The sequence below is a fragment of the Hylobates moloch genome, unplaced genomic scaffold (assembly GCF_009828535.3).
Source record: "Hylobates moloch isolate HMO894 unplaced genomic scaffold, HMol_V3 SCAFFOLD_10, whole genome shotgun sequence".
NCBI lineage: Eukaryota > Metazoa > Chordata > Mammalia > Primates > Hylobatidae > Hylobates > Hylobates moloch.
The window spans coordinates 96,466,900-96,489,086 of NW_026652285.1; the positions used below are offsets into that span (position 1 = coordinate 96,466,900).

At 55.2% G+C, this 22,187-nt stretch overlaps 1 protein-coding gene across 1 annotated transcript in view; it reads left to right on the forward strand.

Moving 5' to 3' along the window:
* The window catches only part of NEK6 (NIMA related kinase 6), a 103,479-nt gene that overhangs the window by 27,428 nt on the left and 53,864 nt on the right, over nt 1-22,187 (forward strand). The window contains exon 2 of the mRNA XM_032165098.2: nt 17,732-17,850. Coding sequence (XP_032020989.1) covers nt 17,761-17,850 — 90 coding nt within the window. The 5' untranslated portion in view covers nt 17,732-17,760. The remainder of the gene's footprint in view (nt 1-17,731; nt 17,851-22,187) is intronic.

The window sequence follows — 22,187 nt, forward strand, 5'->3', positions numbered from 1 at the left end:
AGATGTTTTTCTCACTCTTTTCTTGGATGCCTGAATGGCAGGCTCCCTCCTGCAGTCCCAGAGGCCGACCTGCATGTAAAACTCCAAGCAGACATCAGAGTGGGGTCGTCTGTTCCTGCTTGGACTTGAGGCTCTCAGCAAGGCTCAAAGAGCTGGGTCGATGGCTGCCGTGACCCAGGGAGCCTCCCGAGAGTCTCCCAGGCTGTGGTTTCTAAAGGCCACCGAGTGAACTGAAGAAATCAGAGTTCATGGAAGAGGCAGCAGATCGGAGCAACAGCCGAGATCGAGGAGGATGGTTCAGGATCTCCAAACACAGGCCCGCTGGCTCCATGGTGTCCAAGCCGCAGATGCAAAGCCTGTTAGGACAGGAAGGACACGAGACAGCAGCCAGGGCCGGCCGCAGGCGGGAGGGCCGGGCCACCAGCAGTTAGGAGTGTGGATTCTAGAGCCACACAACCTGGGTTCAGATCCCAGTTTTTCCACCTCTATTGGGCAGCGTACTGTAAGCCTCAGTTTTCACCTTCTGTAAAACGGAGATAATATTTACCTGTCTCACAAGGCTGTTATGAGGATTAAAGTAAGTTAACATCACTCAAGTGCATAGAACGATGCTGGGTACATACTAAATAAATACAGATAAACTGAGGCCCAGAGAGGGCAAGGGACTTCGCTGTGGTCACTCAGCAAGTCACTGGGGCAGCCAAGGCTGAAACTCATGACTCTTAGTCTCGTGGACAATTCCCCCCTCCGCCCTCCCCCTCAGTCAGACTTTTTCAACACTGCCTTTTGCAAAGGAAATCGCGTGACCCTTCAGCCCACAAGAATTCCGACTGCACAGAATGTCTGAAACCTCTTCGGGCTGGCTGGAGGCCTTGTTGCAATTCTATTCAGCTGTTAGTTCTTTTTCCCCCTCTCTTTCTTTCAAAGCTCTATACGATCCTCCTTTCCCTTCTCCACAAATAGAAAAATTAACCTCTTGACAAAGGAGTTGGAAGACTCGAGTCCCTGCTGTGTGTCCCTGAACCAATCCCCCAGCCTCAAGTTCCCCGGCTGTGAAATGAGAAGGTGTCCCCTGTTGACAGGGAGGTGGCCCCACCTGCCAGTCTGTGATTGCCACAGAGACAAGCCAGCCGAGAGGTGCCACCCCGGACGAAGGTTGGGTGAGTGCTGATTAAACAAAATCTGGTGACGCATCCTTCTAAGAAGCGAGGCGAAACCCACCAGAGATGCTGCGTGCTTCTGCCCACCTCCTCGTGTCAAAGGTGATTTGAGTCATCAGACTGGCCTGCACTTTTCTCGCTCTCCTGTTTCCTTGCAGTGCTCCTGAGGCACTCGGGGCTGAGGCCCAGGGGCCAGTCCTGTCCCATCTGCAGGCCCCAGGGCATCAGACCTGAGGGGCCTGGTCACCTTCTGATTTGTGCTGGGTACCCCAGCCATGAGCTCCAGAGGCTGCCAGCCTAGGGTGTGAATCTGTCTCTGAAGCGGCTGACACGAGTAGGGACTTTCCCTCTCTGAGCTTCAGTTTTCTCATCTGTGAAATGGGTGCATGAGTCCTGCCTGGCAGCGTGAGATGAGGTACACAAGCCCTATCCTACTTCACTCCCCTCTTCCTTCCTGCCTGAGAGGCCCTGGCTCACCTGGGATCCAGCTGGGGCACAGCAGGTGTTGATATGTCCAAGTCGTCCCTGGCTGCGGGGGCAGAGGGACAGCTGGCCACACCAGGAAGCCTGGGGACAGACCCTGGGACATCAGGGTCAGGAGCCTCCAGGGTGCAGCCCTCTTGGCCTAGTGATGGGGATCCCTAGCGGAAAGACCTAGGGGCCAGGAGGTCATGGAGACAAGACTCGAACCCAGGATTGGGGCCCCCAGGTCCTCTTGTCCTTTGTGCAGGCTCACTTTCAGGTTACCCTGGCACCAGCAGGGGCCGGCCTGGTTGGGCCTGGGAATTCAGAGATGAGTGCCAAGGTGGGCCTGGAGCACGACGTAGGCAGATGCAGGGCCGAGCCCCACCTTGCTACCCGCTGGTAAGGGGCCTTGAGCAAGTCATGGCCACTCCTGAGCCCCCATCTCCTCATCTCAAAAATGAACATCATTCCCACTCTTCCCACCTTTCAAGGTTGTCATGAGGCTCCCTACGATAGCGTGGACAAAAGTCACTCTGTAGACCATCAAGAACTGCCCAGGCCAGATGCGGTGGCTCATGCCGGTAATCCTAACACTTTGGAAGGCTGAGGTGGGTGGATCACCTGAGGTCAGGAGTTTGAGACCAGCCTGGCCAACATGGTGAAACCCCATCTTTACTAAAAATAGAAAGACTTGCTGGGTGTAGTGGCATGCAGGTATAACCCTGAATACTTGGGAGGGTGAGGCAGGAGAATCTCTTGAACCTGGGAGGTGGAGGTTGCAGTGTGCCAAGATTGCACCATTGCACTCCAGCCTAGGTGACAGAGCAACACTGTCTCAAAAAAGAAAAAAAAAGAACCACCCAGAAGAAATGTGTCATGTCACCCTCTGAGGCATTTCTGTATCCCTGTCACCAAGACAGAGTCTGGTATGGAGTAGGTGCTCAGTAAGTGTTGAATAAATGAATGATGAAAGTTACCTATTACATACTGAATGTCACCCAGGGAAATTTCCATCAAGTGTCCTCATCTTCACAGCAACGCCAGGAGTTTAGGTATGGCCCATTTTACAGATAAGGAAGCTGAGGCTCAGAAAGTGAAATTACTTACTGAAGGTCACACTGCAAATGGCTGAGGAAGTCAGGATTCACACCTGTCTCTTGAGCCCACGTCCTTTCAGGTGCTCAGGTGCCCACTGGGTTATTTCTTCCCTGGGGTACGCTGGTGAGTGTTCAACAAACAGTTCCGGGACAAGGGAGGTTTGTACACACCCCTGACTTCTAGCATTTGCCAGTTCCCATGGTGTAAAGATTCCCACCATGGCTGATTTCAAGCAACCAGTGTGATATCAGCTGTCTCACAAAATCCCTAGGATGTAACAAGCTGCCCCCACGAGCCAGAAGCCAGCTTAGTGTACCCCCATAAGCCCTCTCCTTTGCACAGCCCCTTGCTCACCCAAGAACAGCCACAGAGTTGGGAGTGTCCCTCGAGGCTGAAACAACAGACTGGAACTAAGCCAATGGCTTGGGTGGGAGTACTTGTGCCTGTAGACCCCCAGCCCTGTCCACCAGAGGCCGTGGAGCTCCCTGGGGTCTCAAAATCACACAAAGTCTTGGTTGGATGGATGAGACCTGAGGATGGATCTGCAGGACTGAGACTGGAATATTAAGTCTTGCCAGCCCCACGGTGTGCGATATTCCTGCCACGCCTGGAGCAGAGCCCTGTTAACGCCGGGATATAATGGACAGTAAAAGTCACTGGAAAATAGTGACTCTCCTAGGACCTGTCATCTCTGCCACATGCTGCTTCTGGAACCATGAGCCCTGTGATCATGAGGCACAATCGTCATGTAAATATATAGGGTCTCTCACCAGCCGCAGGGCAAGATTTATTTTATGGAAACAGTGGGGGAGGGGGCCAGCTCAATTTCATTGTCCTGGTAACTTTGTAAAATGCTTTGCCATCACTTCCCAGCTCCTGGAGCAACAGCCGTGCAGCCTCTCTCACCTTCCCAAAAGGGGGGTCCCCAGAGGCCCTGGATGCCTCCTTCCAGGTCCACAGGCCCAAAGGCCTGGTGTCCATAAGGCTGGGGTTCCCTGGAAAGTGGGTTTGTGGAAATACTTGCTGCAGCGATATCGCTGTTGCATGAGTGCTGGTTGTTTATGATAACAGGAATCATAACAGTGGCAGTACCCACATTGACTGATTGATTGATTGATTGATTGAGACAGAGTCTCACTCCATCACCCAGGCTGGAGTGCAGTGGCGCGACCTCAATTCACTGCAACCTCTGCCTCCTTGGTTCAAGTGATTCTCCTGCCTCAGCCTCCCAGGTAGCTGGGATTACAGGTGCCCGCCCCCACGCCCAGCTAATTTTTTGTATTTTTAGTAAAGATGGGGTTTTGCCATGTTGGCCAGGCTGGTCTCGAACTCCTGACCTCAAGTGATCCACTCACCTCGGCCTCCCAAAGTGCTGGGATTACAGGCGTGAGCCACCCTGCTCGGCCCAGTACCCACATTTATTAAGCTCTTCTGCATACCTGGGCCCTGATAGTCCTGGGCTGGTATTTTACCTGCATGTAAAATACCTCACTTGGTCCTCACGGCAACCCTACAAAATGGGTCCTACTGTGGCTCCCAGTTTATAGAAGAGGGAACTGCAAAGGGATGACCCTGGGACTGGCCCAAGCTCACATGGGCGGATGGAGGCAGCACCAGATTTGCACTCGGGGCTCTCAGACCCCTGAGCCTGCTGCCTCTCTACCTCCCCACAGCCTGGCCTGCTCTTCCCAGATCCAGGACACTGCCTCCCTGGAGCCCCCTTCATTGCCCCACGTTGAAATTAACGGCCCCTTCTGTGATTCAGCAATGCAGTTAAGCACTTTGGGGTTTTTTGGTTGGTGTTTTCTTTTTTGTTTTTTTAGAAACAGGGTCTTGCTCTTTCACCCAGGTGGAGTGCAGTGGCACAGTACTAGTTCTCCACAGCCTTGAATCCTGGGCTTAAGTGATCCTTCCATCTCAGCCTTCCAAAGTGCTAGGATTACAGGTGTGAGCCACCACGCCTGACCTAGTTAAGCACTTTGACTGGAACCTCCCCCGACCCCCCCGCCACACACACACACACACACACACACACACACACACTCCATCTGCTCCTTTGCTGAGGGGAGGGTGCTCTGGACACACTGCTGAGGATGTCCAGGTCAGGACTCAGGCCTGCATTCCCATCCAAGCTCTGCCTCTGCAGCCATGACTCCCTGAGGCTCAGTTTCCTCATCTGTCAAATGGATACACTGTCTGCCTTCCAGGGTTGTTTTGTGATCACACAGGCTGCTACTATCCCTGAAGGATCTGGCCCAGCACCCGACACTGATGGGTGCCCTGGGTGCATGCCCCCATATACACACCTCCATGGCTGTGTGTTGGGGAGCCCAGGAGGCATCCAAGCCACAGCCCCACGTTGCTATGGCTACTATGCATGAGGAAGGCAGTGTGCAGGGGCTGGAGGGCTCAGAAGTGATCCAGGGTCTAAGAACAAATTCCCTTAGCAATTCCAGAACGAAAAGATCTGGTTTTCTAGTGCCCAGAAATGAACACGTGATTAAATACAGGATCCCCAGTTTAATTTCAGAGCAACCCAGTGAGTCACAGATCCTCTGTCAGCCGTAGAAGAAACATCTGCACAAGAAGGGCGCTTCTAGACTGTGGAGTCCAACCCACTCATGTTGCAGGTGGGGAAACTGAGGCCCAGAGATAGCCTGTGACTTTCCCAAGACCATGCAGCCCTACGGGAGTCCGGGCTGTGTGAGTCCTGGGCCACCAGACCACACACAGCACAGCTCAGAGCACAAGCCAGTCCTGCGGAGCTAAAAGTGGCCACATACTTCCTAAGCCCAACTCCAGGGTTCAGTGAGGATCCTGGTCAGGAGAGCGACACAGGAAGGTGCAGGGGTTGCCATCGTGTGGCCCCAGATGCTGTGATTATGCGCCAGCCCCTTCACACCGTATGGGTGGTAGGACTGGGCAAAGAAGACGCCGCCGCCCGGATGCACTGAGCTGTGCACAGCTGCGTGGAGATTGTGCTGGGGGCTCATGGTGACTCTCAGGAGGCCCTGGCCTGGCCTATCTGGAGCCTTCTCTGTGAAATGAGGCTGGTAACGGCCACTAGCAGGGTTGTAGGGGACATGGATCTGTGGCCACCTCCTCAAGGGGTGCCGCACGCACCAGGTCCTGACTGGGAGTCCAGCCCCCAGGGCCTGTGGATGGCTGGCCTGGGCCCAGCCTCAGCCCCCAAGGGTGCTGGCACCTGGCATGTGCCCGACAGTTGGGGCCAGCTGGCGGGAAGGTGTGTGTCAGGTAGCAGAGCCTGGGTGCCAGGATCTCACTCACGCGTCCTCCAGGGCCTCAGCTGCCGTATGACTGTGTCAGTCCCAGTGGCGATGAGCTGCAGATGGGGCACAGGGGTGGTTTGCCCGGGGCAGAAGTGGCTCGTTCTGAAAAAGGAAGCAGGCGCTGGCCACGGAGAGCCCCTCTTGGGGACCAAGGGCTGGGGCTGGCCTGCAGAGCCCAGATTCCTCTCACAGACTGGGTGGCGGGGGTCTGTCTGGCCTCTGTGCCCTTGATCCCACGATGTCTTCTACTGGGAATCCCCTTCCCCTTTAGTCCAAACCCTGCTGGTCCTTCTGGGCCACCTCAGGTTTTCTATCTGTTGTCCGAAGCTCCCCGTGACCTGGCCCAGCCAGAAGCAGCAGCCATAGGTCCTTTTCCTGAGCAGCTTCATGCTCTTTTTGGCTTGTGGATAGCAGTTTCAGGGCCTGCTCCTGGGGACCTGTAAGAACAGGAACTGTGTTTGAGTCATTGCGGGGTCCCGAAGGGAAGACAGGAACACTCCGCGTCCTCTGATCCTGGATCCGCATCCTCGTTTTGGAGAATGCAGGGCCTGAATAAGGATGCAGTAACAATCAAATAACAACCCCACTGATGGGGTATCTGCCATGTGCCCAGCCTGGCCCTAAGCTCTTTCGACTCGTGCGATGTGATGTAACCCACCAGCACCCCAGGCAGTAGATACTACCCTTGTCCCTGTTTTACCTGTGAGAACACACGTGCACACAGCTGGGACGTGGCTAAGCCAGAACTTGAACCAGGACTGCCGCCTGCCAGGGCTCTCATCTCATGGGCAACCAAGGATGTGGGCCCAGTTTGCAAAGGAGAGAATAGAAAGGGTTAAGCTTTTAAAGGAACAGCAAGGGCCGGGCACAGTGGCTCATGCCTGTAATCTCAGCACTTTGGGAGGCCAAGGCCAGCAGATCACCTGAGGTCAGGAGTTCGAGACCAGCCTGACCAACATGGAGAAACCCCTTCTCTACTAAAAATACAAAATTAGCCGGGCGTGGTGGCGGGTGCCTGTAATCCCAACTGCTCAGGAGCCTGAGGCAGGAGAATCTCTTGAACCTGGGAGGCGGAGGTTGTGGTGAGCCAAGATCATGCTGCTGCACTCCAGCCTGGGCAACAAAGCGAAGCTCCATCTCAAATAAATAAATAAACAAACAGGAAGAACAGTTATGCTTTTCAGCACTTTGCTGGGCCCCAGTGTGGATAGGTGGGGAGCGAGCACAAGGACCAAAGGAAAGGACCCTTGTCCCTCCCTGAGCCTGCACCAGTCTAATCGGGTGGCGCTGCCTTCAGATTCCAGTCCCTGGTGAGCAGGGGGCTCTGTGGCGGCTGTGACAAGTTCCATTCGCCTTGGAGGTGGCAGCCGGAGCTATTTTTAGAGCAGCGCGTGGTGGGGGAGTTTCCTTTTGGTGGTGTCTGGGGACTGGAGTCTTGGGAAGGGAAAGTCCCATGCGGAGACAGAGGCCCTTCTTCCTGCACCCACCCCAGCCCGGAGAGGCCACCCAGCTCCCTGGAGACCCAGGCACCTCATGTCTGCCCTCAACCCAGAGCGGAGCAGACCTTCCCTGGAGCTTCTCAGGAGCCACTTCAAAAAGGTTCCCAGACTTTCTCTGCCTCCTGCTATGGGAACCGCTTGCTCTCAGGGGTGTGTCCAGCGAGGGATGGAGAACCAGGCCCCAGGGACCTCCAGGGCTGGGGCTCCAGGGACCTCGACCTGGCTGCACCTCTGCCACCCACCACTGGCTCAACGACCTGCTGGTGGGGCTTCCCATTCGGCCAGTCCCACCAGCCTGGCAGGACCTTTGCCACTAGCCTGGGACAGGGGTGGCTGCTGACGGCTGGTTTCACATTGAGTAATCCCCGGGCTTGGCCAGAACTTCTGAGTTTCCAGGGAAGCAGAAAAAGCAATTCTTTCTCTAGGGTCGGTTTTGTCTGCCCCTTCCTGCCTGTAGGAAGGAGAGAAAATTAGGGGAGGCCAGGGGCTTGAAAGCTTTCCCTGCATGGAGGCCACTGGATGGGATTCTAGATGCTCACCTGGGACCCAGGGTGAGCTTTTTACAAACACCGAAGCCCTCCAGCCCCCGGGGCTGTTCACTTGGTCCTCCTTCCGCTGTCGGTCAGCAGGGTAGTAGCTGCGGTTCTATTCTGAAATCCATCCCTTCCCTTAAGCCCCAGCCTCTCCCCAGTGGTCCCCCTGGCATGAGTTGGTCTGGGGGGCCAGGCTTCTCCCTCCTGGCCTCAGGTGTTGCTGTACTGAGTCAGCAACCAGTTACCCAGCCTCTCCTCTGCCACCTGCTGGGGCCATGGAGAGAGTGGTTTAGTCTCTACCCTCAAGGACATTTCCATGTTCAAGGAGAGGAAGACACATGAATTAGAGACAGCACGGGGGAGCAGGCTGTGGAGCTGGGAGTGACTGGCCCTAAGCTCTTTCAACTCGTGCGATGTCGTGTAACCCACCAGCACCCCGGGCAGTAGATACTTCTGCATGTATCCAGAGGAGAGGCTGGGTAACTGGTTGCTGACTCAGTACAGAAACACCTGAGGCCAGGAGGGAGAAGCCTGGCCCCCGAGACCAACTCATGCCAGGGGGACCACTGGGGAGAGGTTGGGGCTTAAGGGAAGGGATGGATTTCAGAGCAGAACCGCAGCTACTACCCTGCTGACCGACAGTGGAAGGAGGACCAAGTGGAACAGCCCCGGGGGCTGCATGGTGAGTCCAGGAAGGCTGCCTGGAGGAGATGCCCAGGAGAGAAGTTTGCTGGGAGGCAGCTCGTTCCAGGCAGGAGGAGCAGAGCCTGCCAAGGCCTGGAGGTGAGAGCAAGATCATTTCCCAGGCAGGCAGGGGTCTCTGGGATGGTGGGCCTGCTAGTGGGCCTGGGACTCCTAGAGTGAGACCGCAGCTTTCCTCAGCTGCATTGTGGTCACCAAGGATCACCTCAGGCAAATGATTAAAATGCAGACTTTGGAGAGGGTTGGATCTGAGTTCAAAATCAGGCCATGCTGCTTATCAGCTGCATGAGCTCGACAAGTCATTTAACTTCTCTGCACCTCAGTTTCTTCATCTGTAAAAGTGAAGGGCTTGCAGACCTCACAGCAGGGATGTGCTGAGCTGCTGCCTGCAGTGCCCGACACAGAGGAAGCACTCAGCAGATCTCAGCCTCATCTTCAGGGAGGCTGGGAGCAGACCCAGCCTTGACCAGGTCCCGGAGTCAAGAACCTTCTGGGCAGAAGCCAAATGCTTTGTTGCTCCTTTAACTGAGAGACAAGATGTTGACAGCTTCTGCATTTTTTTTCTTCCAGAATTGGGTTTTATTACCCCAGGAGGAAGTGAAAGGTGATTGGGATGCTCCTCAATTTTCTGAAAGGCGCTGGGAACGCGGCAGTGTGCAGCCCAGTTGGTTTTGAATAGCCAGTGACTTTCGTCTGATCTGTGACCACAGGGATGCCGAGCCCTCAGCAGAGGTTCCTTGGGGTTGCAGGAGGGTGGGAAGAGCCCCCTCCACCTACTAGTCAGAGATTCATTCTGCCAGCTCCCCCTGGGTGCCCGCTTTTCACTGGGCCCTGGGTGAGGCACTGGAGGTTTAGAGATGACCGCAAAGGTCAGTCCCTGCCCTTAAAGGCTGGCAGAGGAGGCAGACATGGTGACAAAGGAAGCAGTTTGTGTCCTCAACAGCCCACCTTTAGGGAGAAACCTGTGTAGATGCCACCAGATGGGAAAGGGAAGAAGGGGCCTTGGTGCCCCCTGGCTGCCCACTGTGTGCTCACAGAGTCCTCGCAGCCTCCCTGCAAGCTCAGGCTGTTTCTTTTTGTGGATGGGGACGTTTAAGGCTCAGGGAGGGGACGGGACTTCCCCAAGGTCCCATAAGAAGTGCCAAGACTATGGCCGGGCGTGGTGGCTCACACCTGTAATCCCAGCACCTTGAGAGGCCAAGGTGGGAGGATCACCTGAGGTCAGTAGTTCGAGACCAGCCTGACCAACATGGCGAAAGCCCATCTCTACTAAAAATACAAAAATTAGCTGGGCAAGATGGTGTGTGCTTGTAATCTCAGCTACTCGGGAGCCTGAGTAGTGTGTTAGTTCCTCCCTGCCAGCCAGTCTGCCTGGGCATGGTAGTCCTTCCAGCCCCTGGGCTTGTGCTAAGTTTCTTTCTGTAATTGCTCCATCTGGCTGGTCTGAGAAGCAGGTTCAAATGGCAGGAGAATCGCTTGAACCCAGGAGGCGGAGGTTGCAGTGAGCAGAGATCGCGCCATTGCACTTGAGCCTGGGCGACAAAGCAAGACTCCATCTCAAAAAAAAAAAAAAGTGCCGAGATGAAGGAGGGCCGAGAGATCTGGTCCTGGCAGATGAGTGGGACTTTGCCCATTGAGAGGCACCGATGGGTCTTTAGTCCAAGGCTGGTGCGTGGAATGACGTGGAAGGACCAGGGTGCTGTGTCACTGGGGAGGGGGACCGCTCATTTAGTATGGCTGCATGCAAGGCCTGGGGGATGTTGGGGGCAAATGCATGAGGGCAGACTCCTGTCAGGTGGTCAGGGAATGGCTTGCCCCGGTGTGCGGACCTTTTGCTGTGGAGTTTCGGGAAAGATCAGCAGGTTCAGGCTTGTGTGTTAGGAAAACCTTTCCGTGGTGGGCTGGAGGTTGGGCTGGAGGGGAGTGTGGAGGCTGAAGGTAACTGTAGGGACCCAATGAGGAGGGACAAGTCCAGCACAGGGTGGGGGCCCTGGGGTGAGTGAAGACATCTGGAGGAAGAATGGGTGGGACTGGATGAAGACCAGGTGTGGGTCCTGGGGGAGGGCGAGGTATCCGGAGGCTACAGTGGCCCTGTTTCTGGGTGGACACCGTGTGGCCCCCAATCAGCTGGCCTCCTGATCCTGTAGGCCCACCCTGGGGGAGGCCCCACCACCCCGAGGAAGGGGGCAGCGGGGAACCTGTCTTCATGGCCACCTTCCAGGAGTGGCTCATGGTCCTGCATCCCTGCACCTTAGAGCAGCCAGGCTTCCGCTGTCATGGAGCTGCAGAATCTGGGCAGGATGCATGGCTTTGCAGGTGGAGAGCTGGGGCGAGCGTGAGGGAACACAGGACCCGGCCGGAAACCAGACACCATCTGTGGCTTGTCCCCTCCAGCTCGACAGGCCCCCATGACTCTGGCCTGAGATCGTGCTGCTTCCTGTCAAGTGATGAATGGGCAACGTCTGCTTATCCTGAGACCAGACAAGAAGGGGGGCTGGGGCTGGGGAAGGGCCCAGCAGCCAGAGCCACAGCTCTGGGCCAGAATTCATTCATTCAGTCATTTATTCACACCCTCTTCCAAGGCAGTTTGGACCAAGGCAGACTTGGGTTCGAGTGTCAGTTCTGCCTGCCGCCTGCTGTGTGACCTGGCACCCATCACTCAACCTGTCTGAACTTTGGTTTCTCCTCTGAACAATGTGGATCATAGCGGCGCCTTCCTAGGGGTCTGTAAGTGTGAACGAGGTACGAGCGGCACTGGGTACCTGCCTGGTGCATGTGTGATGCACACTGTGTTGGCGGGGGCTGTTATTCTGGTGCTCCCTGCCAGCCAGTCTGTCTGGGTGTGGCATTCCTTACAGCCCCTGGGCTTGTGCTGACTTTCTTTCTGTAATTGCTCAGTCTGGCTGGTCTGAGAAGCAGGTTCAAATGGCAGCTCTCTCCACTGTGTGGACTCAACTTTGGCAAGCCATGTTTCTCCTTGGAGCCTTAGTTTCCTCATCAGCAAAACGAGGGTGATGGTACTTTGCAGGTTTCTTGGGAGCTGCCATTTCACCCGTGGATGTTGGCTGATATTGAAGTTGGTCCAGCCTTGACCCAGCCAGTGGCCAGTGCAGTGAGCTGTCCTTGTCGGGCCACCGATCTCCAGCTCCCTGGGGCGTGTGTCGGGCGGTGGAGCCTCTGCAGGCTGACTGAAGGCCCCAGGCAGTGGGCATCCATCCTAGGCTCCCGCCACCAGGAGCCAGCTGGACCAACAGACATCGCCCCTGGTGCTGGCACTGGTGCTGCCAGTACCATTCTCTCGGGGCAGAGAGAAACCTGTGTGTGCCCGAGTGTGAAGCCACAGGGACGGCTTCCTGCTTTAGGGAAAACAACCTGTGAAGCTGTCCCCTCGGCTGGAGGGACAGAGGAGGGGCCTTGCTCAGGGAAACTGCGGGGGAGTACAGTGTCTGGCCAAGGCTGACCTCCAAGGCCAGGAGTGTGGTTCTCCCTGGGCTTGGCAACACCTGTCAGTCTGGGAGCCACAACTGCCTTTGCCACCTCTACCCTCTGCTTCAGTGGACAGAATGAGAAAGAACGAGCCTGGTGGACATTAGATGACCCCTGACCATGCCTGTGCACGTGCACACACAGGAGCAGAAGAGGCAGGCAGGACACACACTGTTACCACCTCCGGGGTTCAGAGCAAGGAGAGGTGTAAGATCCAGTATATGAATGCACTTCCATGGACTCCAGTACACATGGACCCTTGCAAGCTCATGCCCCCAGACCTGCTCCAAGCAGGGTTCTTGGACAGAGCCCTCCTGGTGTCTGAGGTCATGCTTCACTGGCCAGGCCACGATGAGCCGCCAGTCTCCATGAAGTGTGGCATTTGACAGGAGGCACAGGAGGGACTTCCCCCTAGGTGAAGTTTCCAAAAATTCAGAGGCAAGGGCCGCATGACAGCCTTGGTCAGAAAGGCCACTTGGAACCTCAGAGCCAGCCCATTACAGCAGCCGATCCCTTCCAGCAGATACCTGGATTAAACCCAAGCACTCATGTCTCCCTAGGGTCACAGCCCACGTTCCTGAGAGCCTCATCCATGGCCAGGCAGGGTGCGGCACAGCAGCTGGCTTTGCAGAGGCAGCCACGGCTCACATAGATGATGAAGACGTTTGCTCCAGAGCAGTCCTAAAGAGGCCATACAGCACAGGACATAGAGCAGCGATCTTGGGTCCAACAGCCCCAGCTGTGTCACTTACCAGCTGTGTTACCTGGGGCAGGGATGACCCGGGGCAAGTCCCTGCCTCAGGCCCCGTGTCTGTCGTACGGAGGTGATCACTCCTCCATTGTACAGTGAGGGTTAGCTTCAATAGCTAAATAGCCTCATAGCTAAAGCCTCAGAGGTCCCTTCCCATGTGCCAGGCTCTGTGCTAAGGAGTTTACAGTGACCCTAAGAGGAAGATCTGACTGTTAGCCCATTTTCCAGGTGAAGAAACTGAGACGCAGCGTGGTTAGATGAAACCCGGACTGCCGCAGTCCAGCTCCCCAGCTCCCCGCCAGCCTCACTGAACTCTGTCCCTCGGTGCCTGGGGACACACAGCACGCGGCAGCCTATTGTTGTTCAAAGCCAGGAACCTGAGCTGGGAAGCCTCACTGTGCAGCTATCCACAGTGCCTTGCAAAAGTAGGGCCCTTGCTTGAGGCAGAAGAAAAGCCCTCTTTGAGGTGGTGTTCAGTGTGGCCTGCGGCTCTGGGTCTTGCATTCCATGGATTTTTGGCCCCTGACTTGGGCTTGGCAGCCACTACCTCATTGTTCTGCAACTTGGCAGGAGCCGCGGGATCCCGGGGACAGGCAGTCCCCATTGTTACCCAGAGGTGCCTGCACGCATGTGCTAAGGGTCTTTTCTCTGCTCCCTGTGGCTGGTCCTTCCACGTCCCCTTTGCCTTGGTCTTTCTGCATCTGAACCCCCTAAGAAGCAGTTTCTGGCAGGAACTTCTAGAGCAAAGGGCTTGGGTTTCTGTTGGGGTGTGGACCAGTAGAACAAAATGCCCTAAAATCCAATACTCATGGAGAGCCCCAAGAGGCAGTGGATTCCTTGGAACAAAGAGGGGTTTTAGAGTCACTGAGATCTGGATTTGAATCTTTTCTCTGCAGCTTATTAGCCTAATGGCATCGAGCCTCTTTTCCTCTGAGCCTCGGTTTCCCCATCTATAAAATGGGTCTACCAACAGCCCCGAGGGTGAATGGGAAAGACCTGGCCCACATGAACCCTCATCCCTTCCTTTCTCCCTTCCTCCTTCCCCCCGCACCTCCCCGCCTCCTTCCCCTCAGCAGGGACCCTCTCTTGGCTCTCGGTGGGCAGGGGTTTGCAGAGTCCTCTATGGCTGCTGCTTTCCTAGAACAAGGAACATCAACACCCGCCAGCTCCTCCCTGGAGGCTAACGGTGCCGCAGGTTCCATTAGGTTCTGGACAGAGCAGCTTTTGATGACTGGGGTTTGGCAGCAAAGGCAGTGTAGACGGTGGTGCTGCATCAGCTTGCTGTGGTCAGTGGGGCAGAGTCTCCAGGGGCTCCTGCCCCTGGGGACCCTGTGGAGGAAATGGGCCCTTGCGGTCCGCCAGCCCTGAGATCACCCCTGTGCATCAGCTGCACAGGCCCCATTCTCAAGTGGAGAGAGGGCCCATTCTGGGTGGAGCCAGCTGGAAAGATGATGATGTTGCCGTGTAAGAACCTGTGGGGAGTGCAGTGCCGTAGTTTTGGACAAATATGCAGTTGTTGGTTCAAGTCCTGGCTCCTTTTGTCTGTGATCCATGGGACGCGGGCAAATCTCTTAACCTCTTCGTGCCTCAGTTTTCTCATCTGTGAAATGGGACCATAATAGACCTTACCTCATGGGGTTGTTGACAAAATGAGATGGGCTAATAGAGGTGAAGAGCGTAGGGCAGGGCCCAGCATGATCGGGGCCCTGCAATTATTAGCTCTTATTCCCGGTCCCCCTTGCACTGTTCCTGGAGCCCTGCCCATGTGAGGCCACAGGTGAGCTCCTGAGAGTGTGCAGACCATGGCCTCTGGCCGCAGCTGTTGGAGAATGCGGTCAGCACCATGTTGGGAGGGCAGGAATGACATTTCCAAGCACCTGCTAGGCTCCTCCCCAGTGGGATTTGCCCAAGGTCTCAGCTGGTGAGTGACAGGGTGGGGATTCCACTGTCACAGTTTCCAGTACATAGAAAGACCCGGGGCAGGTGGGCAAGTAAGCCGATGTGTGCATGGGTCTCGCAGGGGTGACCTGTGGGCCGAGCCTGGTGCCTTCTGAGATAAAGATGGAACCTTCTCACTGAAGACAGTTATCCACTCTTTCCCTAGAGGTCTCCCTAAGGGCAGAGGACGGTGAACATGTCACCCCGGGAGGGGTGCAGCCCGAAGCAGCTGCAGAGCCTGCAGGAGGCTCGGTTTTATCTTCAAATTCATGCGCATTTTACATTCTGCTCCCTCTCATATTCCCCCCTAACAAAGACGCCTGGGAAAGGTGCTCATGTTTATCTGTTTATCCTGGGGCTCCTCATACCCTGGGTCTTCCACTGTGTCACCTGGGGATGTCACCTGCGCTCCAGTGCAGGAACTTGGCACAAATGGTGGAGACACTGAGGGTGCCACGGTCCCATCTGCATTTGAGGGCTTGGCAGGGAGAGCACTGAGCGCTGGGAGACCCAGGTGGGGAGATGAGGCCTGCGCTGAGGCAGAGGCAGGGGTGGGGAGGGAAGAGGCAGGTGCACCCGTAATGCCCCTCCATGTGACACTGATCTGACAGTGCTCTGTGTGCATAGACTAAAAAGACAGCAAGAGATGTACTGATTGATCTTTCCACACTAGGATGAACCACATCAAATGGCCAAGTCTGTGGGTCAAAGTTGGTTGAGTTTCTGCAGCTTCCCAAGCAGGAGACTGCATGAGCCAGGCTTGGCAGGACTTGCAGCCAGTGAGGGGCCCCTGACCCTGAGTTGGGCGTGTTCTGCAGTCCATACCATCCGCTTCCCTGTAGTCTCACGTCCTGTCATCTATCTTGAGAAAGCAGGTTTACCCCAGAACAGTCTGTGGAAGGTGTGGGGCGGGGAGGGGAGCTGGGCCGCCCTGAGGACACAGAGGGAGAAGGGTGCTGGGAGCCAGCCTGCAAGTTCTGGGGAGCCTCAGGGTGCCTTTGAGGGCACAACTTGGGAGGCCAAGCTCAGCAGGCGAATTAGGGTTTGGTGGACATCCTTTGACATGTCAAAGGGTGTCACAGACATCCCTGGAGCCCGAGAGGTCTGGTCGGCCAACCACTGTAGCTGGAAACAGACTACAGTGGGGAGGAAGGAAGAGTGACTTGTACCCTGAGACACAGTGACCGGACCTCTAGGAGCTGGCTGTGACAGCCCGGCGGGTGTTGATGCCTTTCCCACCTCCTGGAACACCCTCCTGTTAATGGAGGCGTGGGTCTACCTAGGAGGGAGTGGCAGGTCTGCTGGCCCAGCAGACCGGGGGAAGACTCTTGGTTTGGAATTTGACTGGGGCATAGGTGACCAGGTGAGACAGCAGGAGGAGGGGTCTGTCTGCAGAGAGATGACATCTTTGGCTGGGTCCTCCAGAAGCCAAACCTGAGATGGGGATATGTAGGCATGGGATTTATGAAGTGCCCCTGGGGGAACCACTCAGGGAGGAGGGAGGGCAAGGCCAGGAATGGGCAGGAGACGGACCAAAGATTCCTTCTCAGACAAAACCCGCTGACCGCGCCGGGGGCTCTGGGGTGCGAGTCACATCTCGGAGGGCCCCGAGCTGAGACAGGGGACTGGCTTTCATCCTCACCCCCTCAGCTGTTGAATAAGGGCCACTGCAGGGGGGCCCTCCATTCCTCAGGACTTCTGGCTCTCCAGGGGTACAGCTGAACTGCTCCAGGAGCCTAGGCCAGGCCTCAAGGGGTTCTGCCTAGCATGTTGTCACACGAGAGGTGCCCCTCGGGACATCCAGGGCTTGTCTGGGAAAAGGAGCAGCGGCCAGAAACAGGGGCCCCATCACATGCGTGATCTAGTCCCTTCCATGCACACCACGTGGGAGCCCTGCCACGCAGGAGGTGCTGCAGAAATGCTTGTGGGGCGAGCGCAGGTCTCTCCTCCCCGGAAGGAGGAGGGCTTTTCCCCTGGCATCAGGAAGCATCCCGGTGGCTGGGTCACGCAGCTTCTGTGCACATAACCTCAGACCCTGCCCCAGAAGCACTTGTCTGATGGGGGAGGCCAGAGGCTAAAATACTGGGGGAGATGCTCAGATGGCCTTGAGCTCAGGACTGGGCACATAGTGGATGCTTAACCAGGGACATGTGGCTGCTGTGACTACCTATGACCAGCATCTCTGACTCTCCCAGGGCAGCCCAAGCCTTGGAGGCTGAGGGGGGCTGTTCCTTTGCACAGAGGTCTAAGTAGGACGGCAAACAGGACCTCTTGGCCCTGGCCTTCCCTGTGTCACACGTGTGGTGCGCCAGGGCCCAGCCAGGACAAGGACGTAGGTTCCTTTCCACAACAGCTGTCTGCAGCCTGACCCAGGCCTTTCTCTTCTGAGCACCCAGGCTGCCAGCATGGGTATAGGTGGGGGGTGACAATGGGGGATGGGGTACAGAACTGCTCCCCAAGAAGCAGGGGCAGTGCTGTGGAAAGAACAAGCCTTTGAACTCTAGCAAATATGGGGTTGAATCCGGTGTCTTCCTTGCTGGCCTTGGGGGCTGCTGATGGACGTTTCCCTGCCTGGAGCCTCTTCCAGTGGGGATAATCCTAGTGACTTAGGACAGTCTAAGAGAAGGAGACTGTGTCACCAGGGGTGTCAAGTTGTAGCCCTGCCACTTCAGAGCTGGGTGACTGTGGGCAGATTACTGAATGGCTTTGCACCTCAGCTCACGCATCTGTAAAATGGGATGAGTGGAAGTCCCTCCTCCTTCTGAGGGTCTCAGAGAGAAAGTGAACAAGCCGCTGTTTTCTGTTGCAGCTCGTGCCCTCGTGAGGCTGGCATGCAGGATGGCAGGACAGCCCAGCCACATGCCCCATGGAGGGAGTTCCAACAACCTCTGCCACACCCTGGGGCCTGTGCATCCTCCTGACCCACAGGTAAGCCCCTTACCTTTGTCTGCAGCACACTGAAGAGTTCCCAAGGAATACAGATCCCTGAGCCTCCTTTGTCCAAACTCCTACTGGTGGAAACCCTTCAGCTCCCTGAAACAGAACCTCTTCTTGAATGCTCCCAGTGATGGGGAGCTCACTACCAAATCTAGTGAGCTCATCGTTGAATTCAGTAATACTCAGAGAAGCCTCCTCTGCCAAACTCTAGGCTGGGACCCTGGACCCTGATCCTGCCCCTGGAGTGTTCCAAGTAGATGGAACAGCTTTATCTCAGGGATCAGCATGGTTGGAAGGGTACAGAGGGTGCTGTGGAGGCCCTGAGAACAGCGAGGGACTCAGAGGAATGGGCTGACTGTACTGTGGGGTCAGAAAATTCTTTCTTACAGTGAGCCAACATTGCCTCCCATTTTGGTCTTAACTGTGTTTCAGCCCCCTTCAGTCTCTTCTAGAACCAGCAGAGTTTGGGAGAACACTGGCTTCTTAACGCCTGCCTCGCGCTCTCTGTAGATACCTTGGAGAGCCAGGCAGCCTTCAGGAGCTTTTCTGAAGGTGACTTCTAGGTTTCTGAACTGCCTTGTGCACCCCATGCTGCCCGGGCCTGGCACGCCCTCTCTGACCCCTCTTCCAAGTCAGTGCAAATGCTGCTCCCTCTGGGGAGACCTCCACTTCCACCCTGCTGTCTGCTCTGGGCTGCCCACACACCTGTGTCCACACACCTGGGCGATGCCCGTGATCACATCTCACTGGGGCACTAGTTCCTGGGTCTGCCTCACTTTCTAGACAGCTCCCCTGGAGCGGGGCTTTGCTGGTGGGACAATCCCACACCGGGCACAGAGGGGCCCTGCATGCTCGCTGAGTTAAGGAACCGTGGATGCGTGTGCGGTGTACCCACGTGGGACGGGGCTGTGTGCAAGACACACTCAGATCTGCTCTTAGGGAGCACACAGCCTCATGGGAGAGAAAGATAAGGAACTGAGCAGAAGAACCTTGCGGGCCTAGGGAGCCCAGCAAGGCACCTGATCCGGGGCCAGAGAGCCTTCCTCATGGAAGTGGCATGCAAAGGCCTGGAGGGGACAGAGAGCTTGTCTGGGCAGGTTGAGCAGAGCCAGATCCTGTAGGGTCCTGTGGCCAGCTTAGAATGATGAAAAGTTCTCTTATGTGGTATTGGCTTTTTGTCCAAAGGATGTGAGACCTAAATTCAGCGGAGTATCAGAGATAGCCACCCTCCTGAGCCATGGAGGGCTTGCTCACAGCTTCTAACTGCCTAATCCCTCTTGGAAGACTTCAGATTGGCTGATGTTTGACCTCAATGGCAAGGTCACGATGTACAGTTGTACAGGTTATGCACTGCACAAAGCTTCTGGGCTAAGGAGGCAGGTAGGTCTGAAGTCCTTCTCCTGTGCTTGCATTATCACCAAGCAGTGCTCCCTGGTGGACAGCTGCATCAGCCCAAGGAGGGCAGTGATGCTGCAGATTGACACAGAGGCGACACGTGAGCTAGTGGACACTGCGTTTGTGGCGTATCTGGTGGGGATGTGTGTATATGCATACACACAAGCGTGCAGAGGGTCCATGGGGCATCTATGCTATTTGTACTCATGCAGGGGCCCATTTCCTAGGTAGAATTTGGGGAGGCAGATCCCAGAAAGCTGGGAAGCCCCAGGACACTGTGGGTCCAGAGTCCACCAGGACATGGTGCTGATGGCTGGAGGCAGCAGGGTCTCCTCGGGTAATGTAGCAATTTGTCATATTAAGTCATTCACTAACAATTGAATCCCCCTTGATTAATCTCCCAGAATTAGCCAGTTGCATTTTGAGCAATTAGGGTTAATTACAACCTCATTTGGCAGAGGAGAGGGCCCCGTAATTATTTCACGAACAAGGCAAAGAGGCGGTGGGCTGCGGTGGCAGCGTTCACGATGTCTCGTCGCACATGTTGGAGAGGGTAATGACATAGTTAAGTGTAATTAGTTATGATTACGCGGAGCTGGGCTGCTCTGGGCAGCGGCTGTCGGGCAACGATGCCCCCAGTCCCACCAGCATCTGGCTGGGTTTGCAGAATGGGGGCGCAAGGCCGCCCGTGTGCCACGCCGGCTCCAGGTTGGGATGGGAATGGAGGACTTTCTCCTCGGCTCCTGAAGCCTTGGGGATTTAAACACTGTCTGGGGAGACATCCCGGCCATGTCTCGCCTCTTTCAGGACATAGAAACACCTTGAATTAATGGGCCAGGCATTTTCCCTGATAGCAGGAGGCACCGCTGCTTCCCTGAAACCATCCTCAGAGGAAGGACCCAGGCTAAGAATGCTTTGATGTGGGCCAGGCTGGTTCCGCACCCAGCTCTCCGTCTCTCATTAGCTGGGTGAGACTGGGAAAGCGGCCTCTCTGAGCCTCAGTTTCCTCATCTATATAATGGGATAGTAATGCTGCCTCCCTCATGAGGCGGCTTTGAAGACTAAGTGAGATAGTTACTGTAAACATCCAACACAGCACCTCACATCGTGGGTATTGAGGAAATGGTATGTCATGGATCTTATATTTTAAAAACCATTTCTGTTTTCCTAGCTAAAGACCTCCGAGCTCGATAATACCCCCGGTGTAGAAAGAAAGAAACTGCAAACACTCGAACTGCGGTTTTTGTTAACCTTCTATGCCTAAGGCTAGTGGCTTGTTCATTTCAGGAAGCTTTCTAGCCTTGAGAGCCAGCAGCACACGGAAAAATATTTGCTGAACGCGGCAGAACCATATATGAAATTCATATATACTTAGGAAAGCTGAACATGCTTGCTTTTATAGAGGTTTCTAATGAATGAATGAATGGAATTGAGGAAAGAAGCTTAAAATGCCTCATGCTTTTAAAATTTCACCAATGTGCTGCAGAGAGCTTTCATTGGGAATGAAGCGTAAGCCTCACCCGACACACTAAGAACCACGTGAATTTCCAAGAAGGGGAAAGGTATTCTTGCCTGAGAAAGCCCCGGCTAATGTGTCTTCCATCTGGAAAGTCTTTGCAAAGCCGGTTGGGTTGTGCCAAGTTCAGTTATATTTGGGTGCTCTTCCGAGAGAACTTTGCAGGGGATGTGGTCAGCTCTTTCTAGGTGTGCATTGCACAGGCCAAAATCTTTATCAGAATCTTCCCAAAGCAGTGATGCTAGTTGGCTAAGGTTTAATGACCAAATATCAATGGCTATTAAAATTCAGTTAGTGGGCCGGGCACAGTGGCTGCCGCCTGTAATCCCTGCACTTTGGGAGGCCAAGGTGGATGGATCACATGAGGTCTGGAGTTCAAGACCAGCCTGGGCAATATGGTGAAACCCTGTCTCTACTAAAAATACAAAAATTATCTGGGCGTGGTGGTGTTCACCTGTAATCTCAGCTATTCGGGAGGCCGAGGCATGAGAATCACTTCAACCCAGGAGGTAGAGGTTGCAGTGAGCCGAGATTGCACCACTGCACTCCAGCCTGGGCAACAGAGTGAGATTCCATCTCAAAAAAAAGAGACAAAGAAAAGAAATTCAGTGTCTGCTAACTGTTGTCAATTCAGCAACTGTTTTTTGTTTTTTTTTTTCTGCCATGGGAAGTGCCCAGTGCCTGCCTTTGGGAGGCTTCCAGTCTGCTGAGAAGCTCTGCACGTTGCAGAGAGGTGGAAGCTCCCCGGGAGGGATGGACAGATGCTGGGAGAGCCCAGAGAATGGGAAGGCCAGTCTGCTAGATGGATGATCAGGAATTTGGGGTGGGACAGGGAGTGGCCCCAGACCTGAAGGTGCATGGCCAATCAGGTTAGAGAAGGTGTTGAAATACCTATGCTTAGAGAAGGTAAAAGAATGTATGGTGTTTATGAAGGTCTCAAATCCATACTATCTCATGTGAAATTGAATCTGTAGCAAATGAGGAGCCCATTATGGGTTTTCAGGTGGCAAGGGGGTACTTGGGTTGGGTTCTAGATAGCTCACTGGTGGCTGGTGCTCAAGGCTCAGGGAAGGTGAAAACAGGGAGGTGAGGAGGCCCCTTCTTCACCAGGCGAGATGATGCCTCATGAGGCTACAGCACTGGGGGCTGGCCATGGGGAGAGAGGGTTCCAGAGACTTCCAGGGGAAAGCAGCCGCACTTGGTAGTGGAAGGGATGAGGGAGAGGGGGTGTCAGGAGTGGCAGCTGGATCTCTTTGTGGTTTTGCCCTTTATGTCTCTGCTTGTGAGTCGTCGGAGCTGGTTGCAGATCATCTTTCGTATGTTTAAGCTTAGCCTTTTCCAAACTCTGTTAATGAGAATTGTCCTGGGGGAGCCACAATGATTTAGATCGTTTTGGGTTTTATTATTAGGAGTCTTC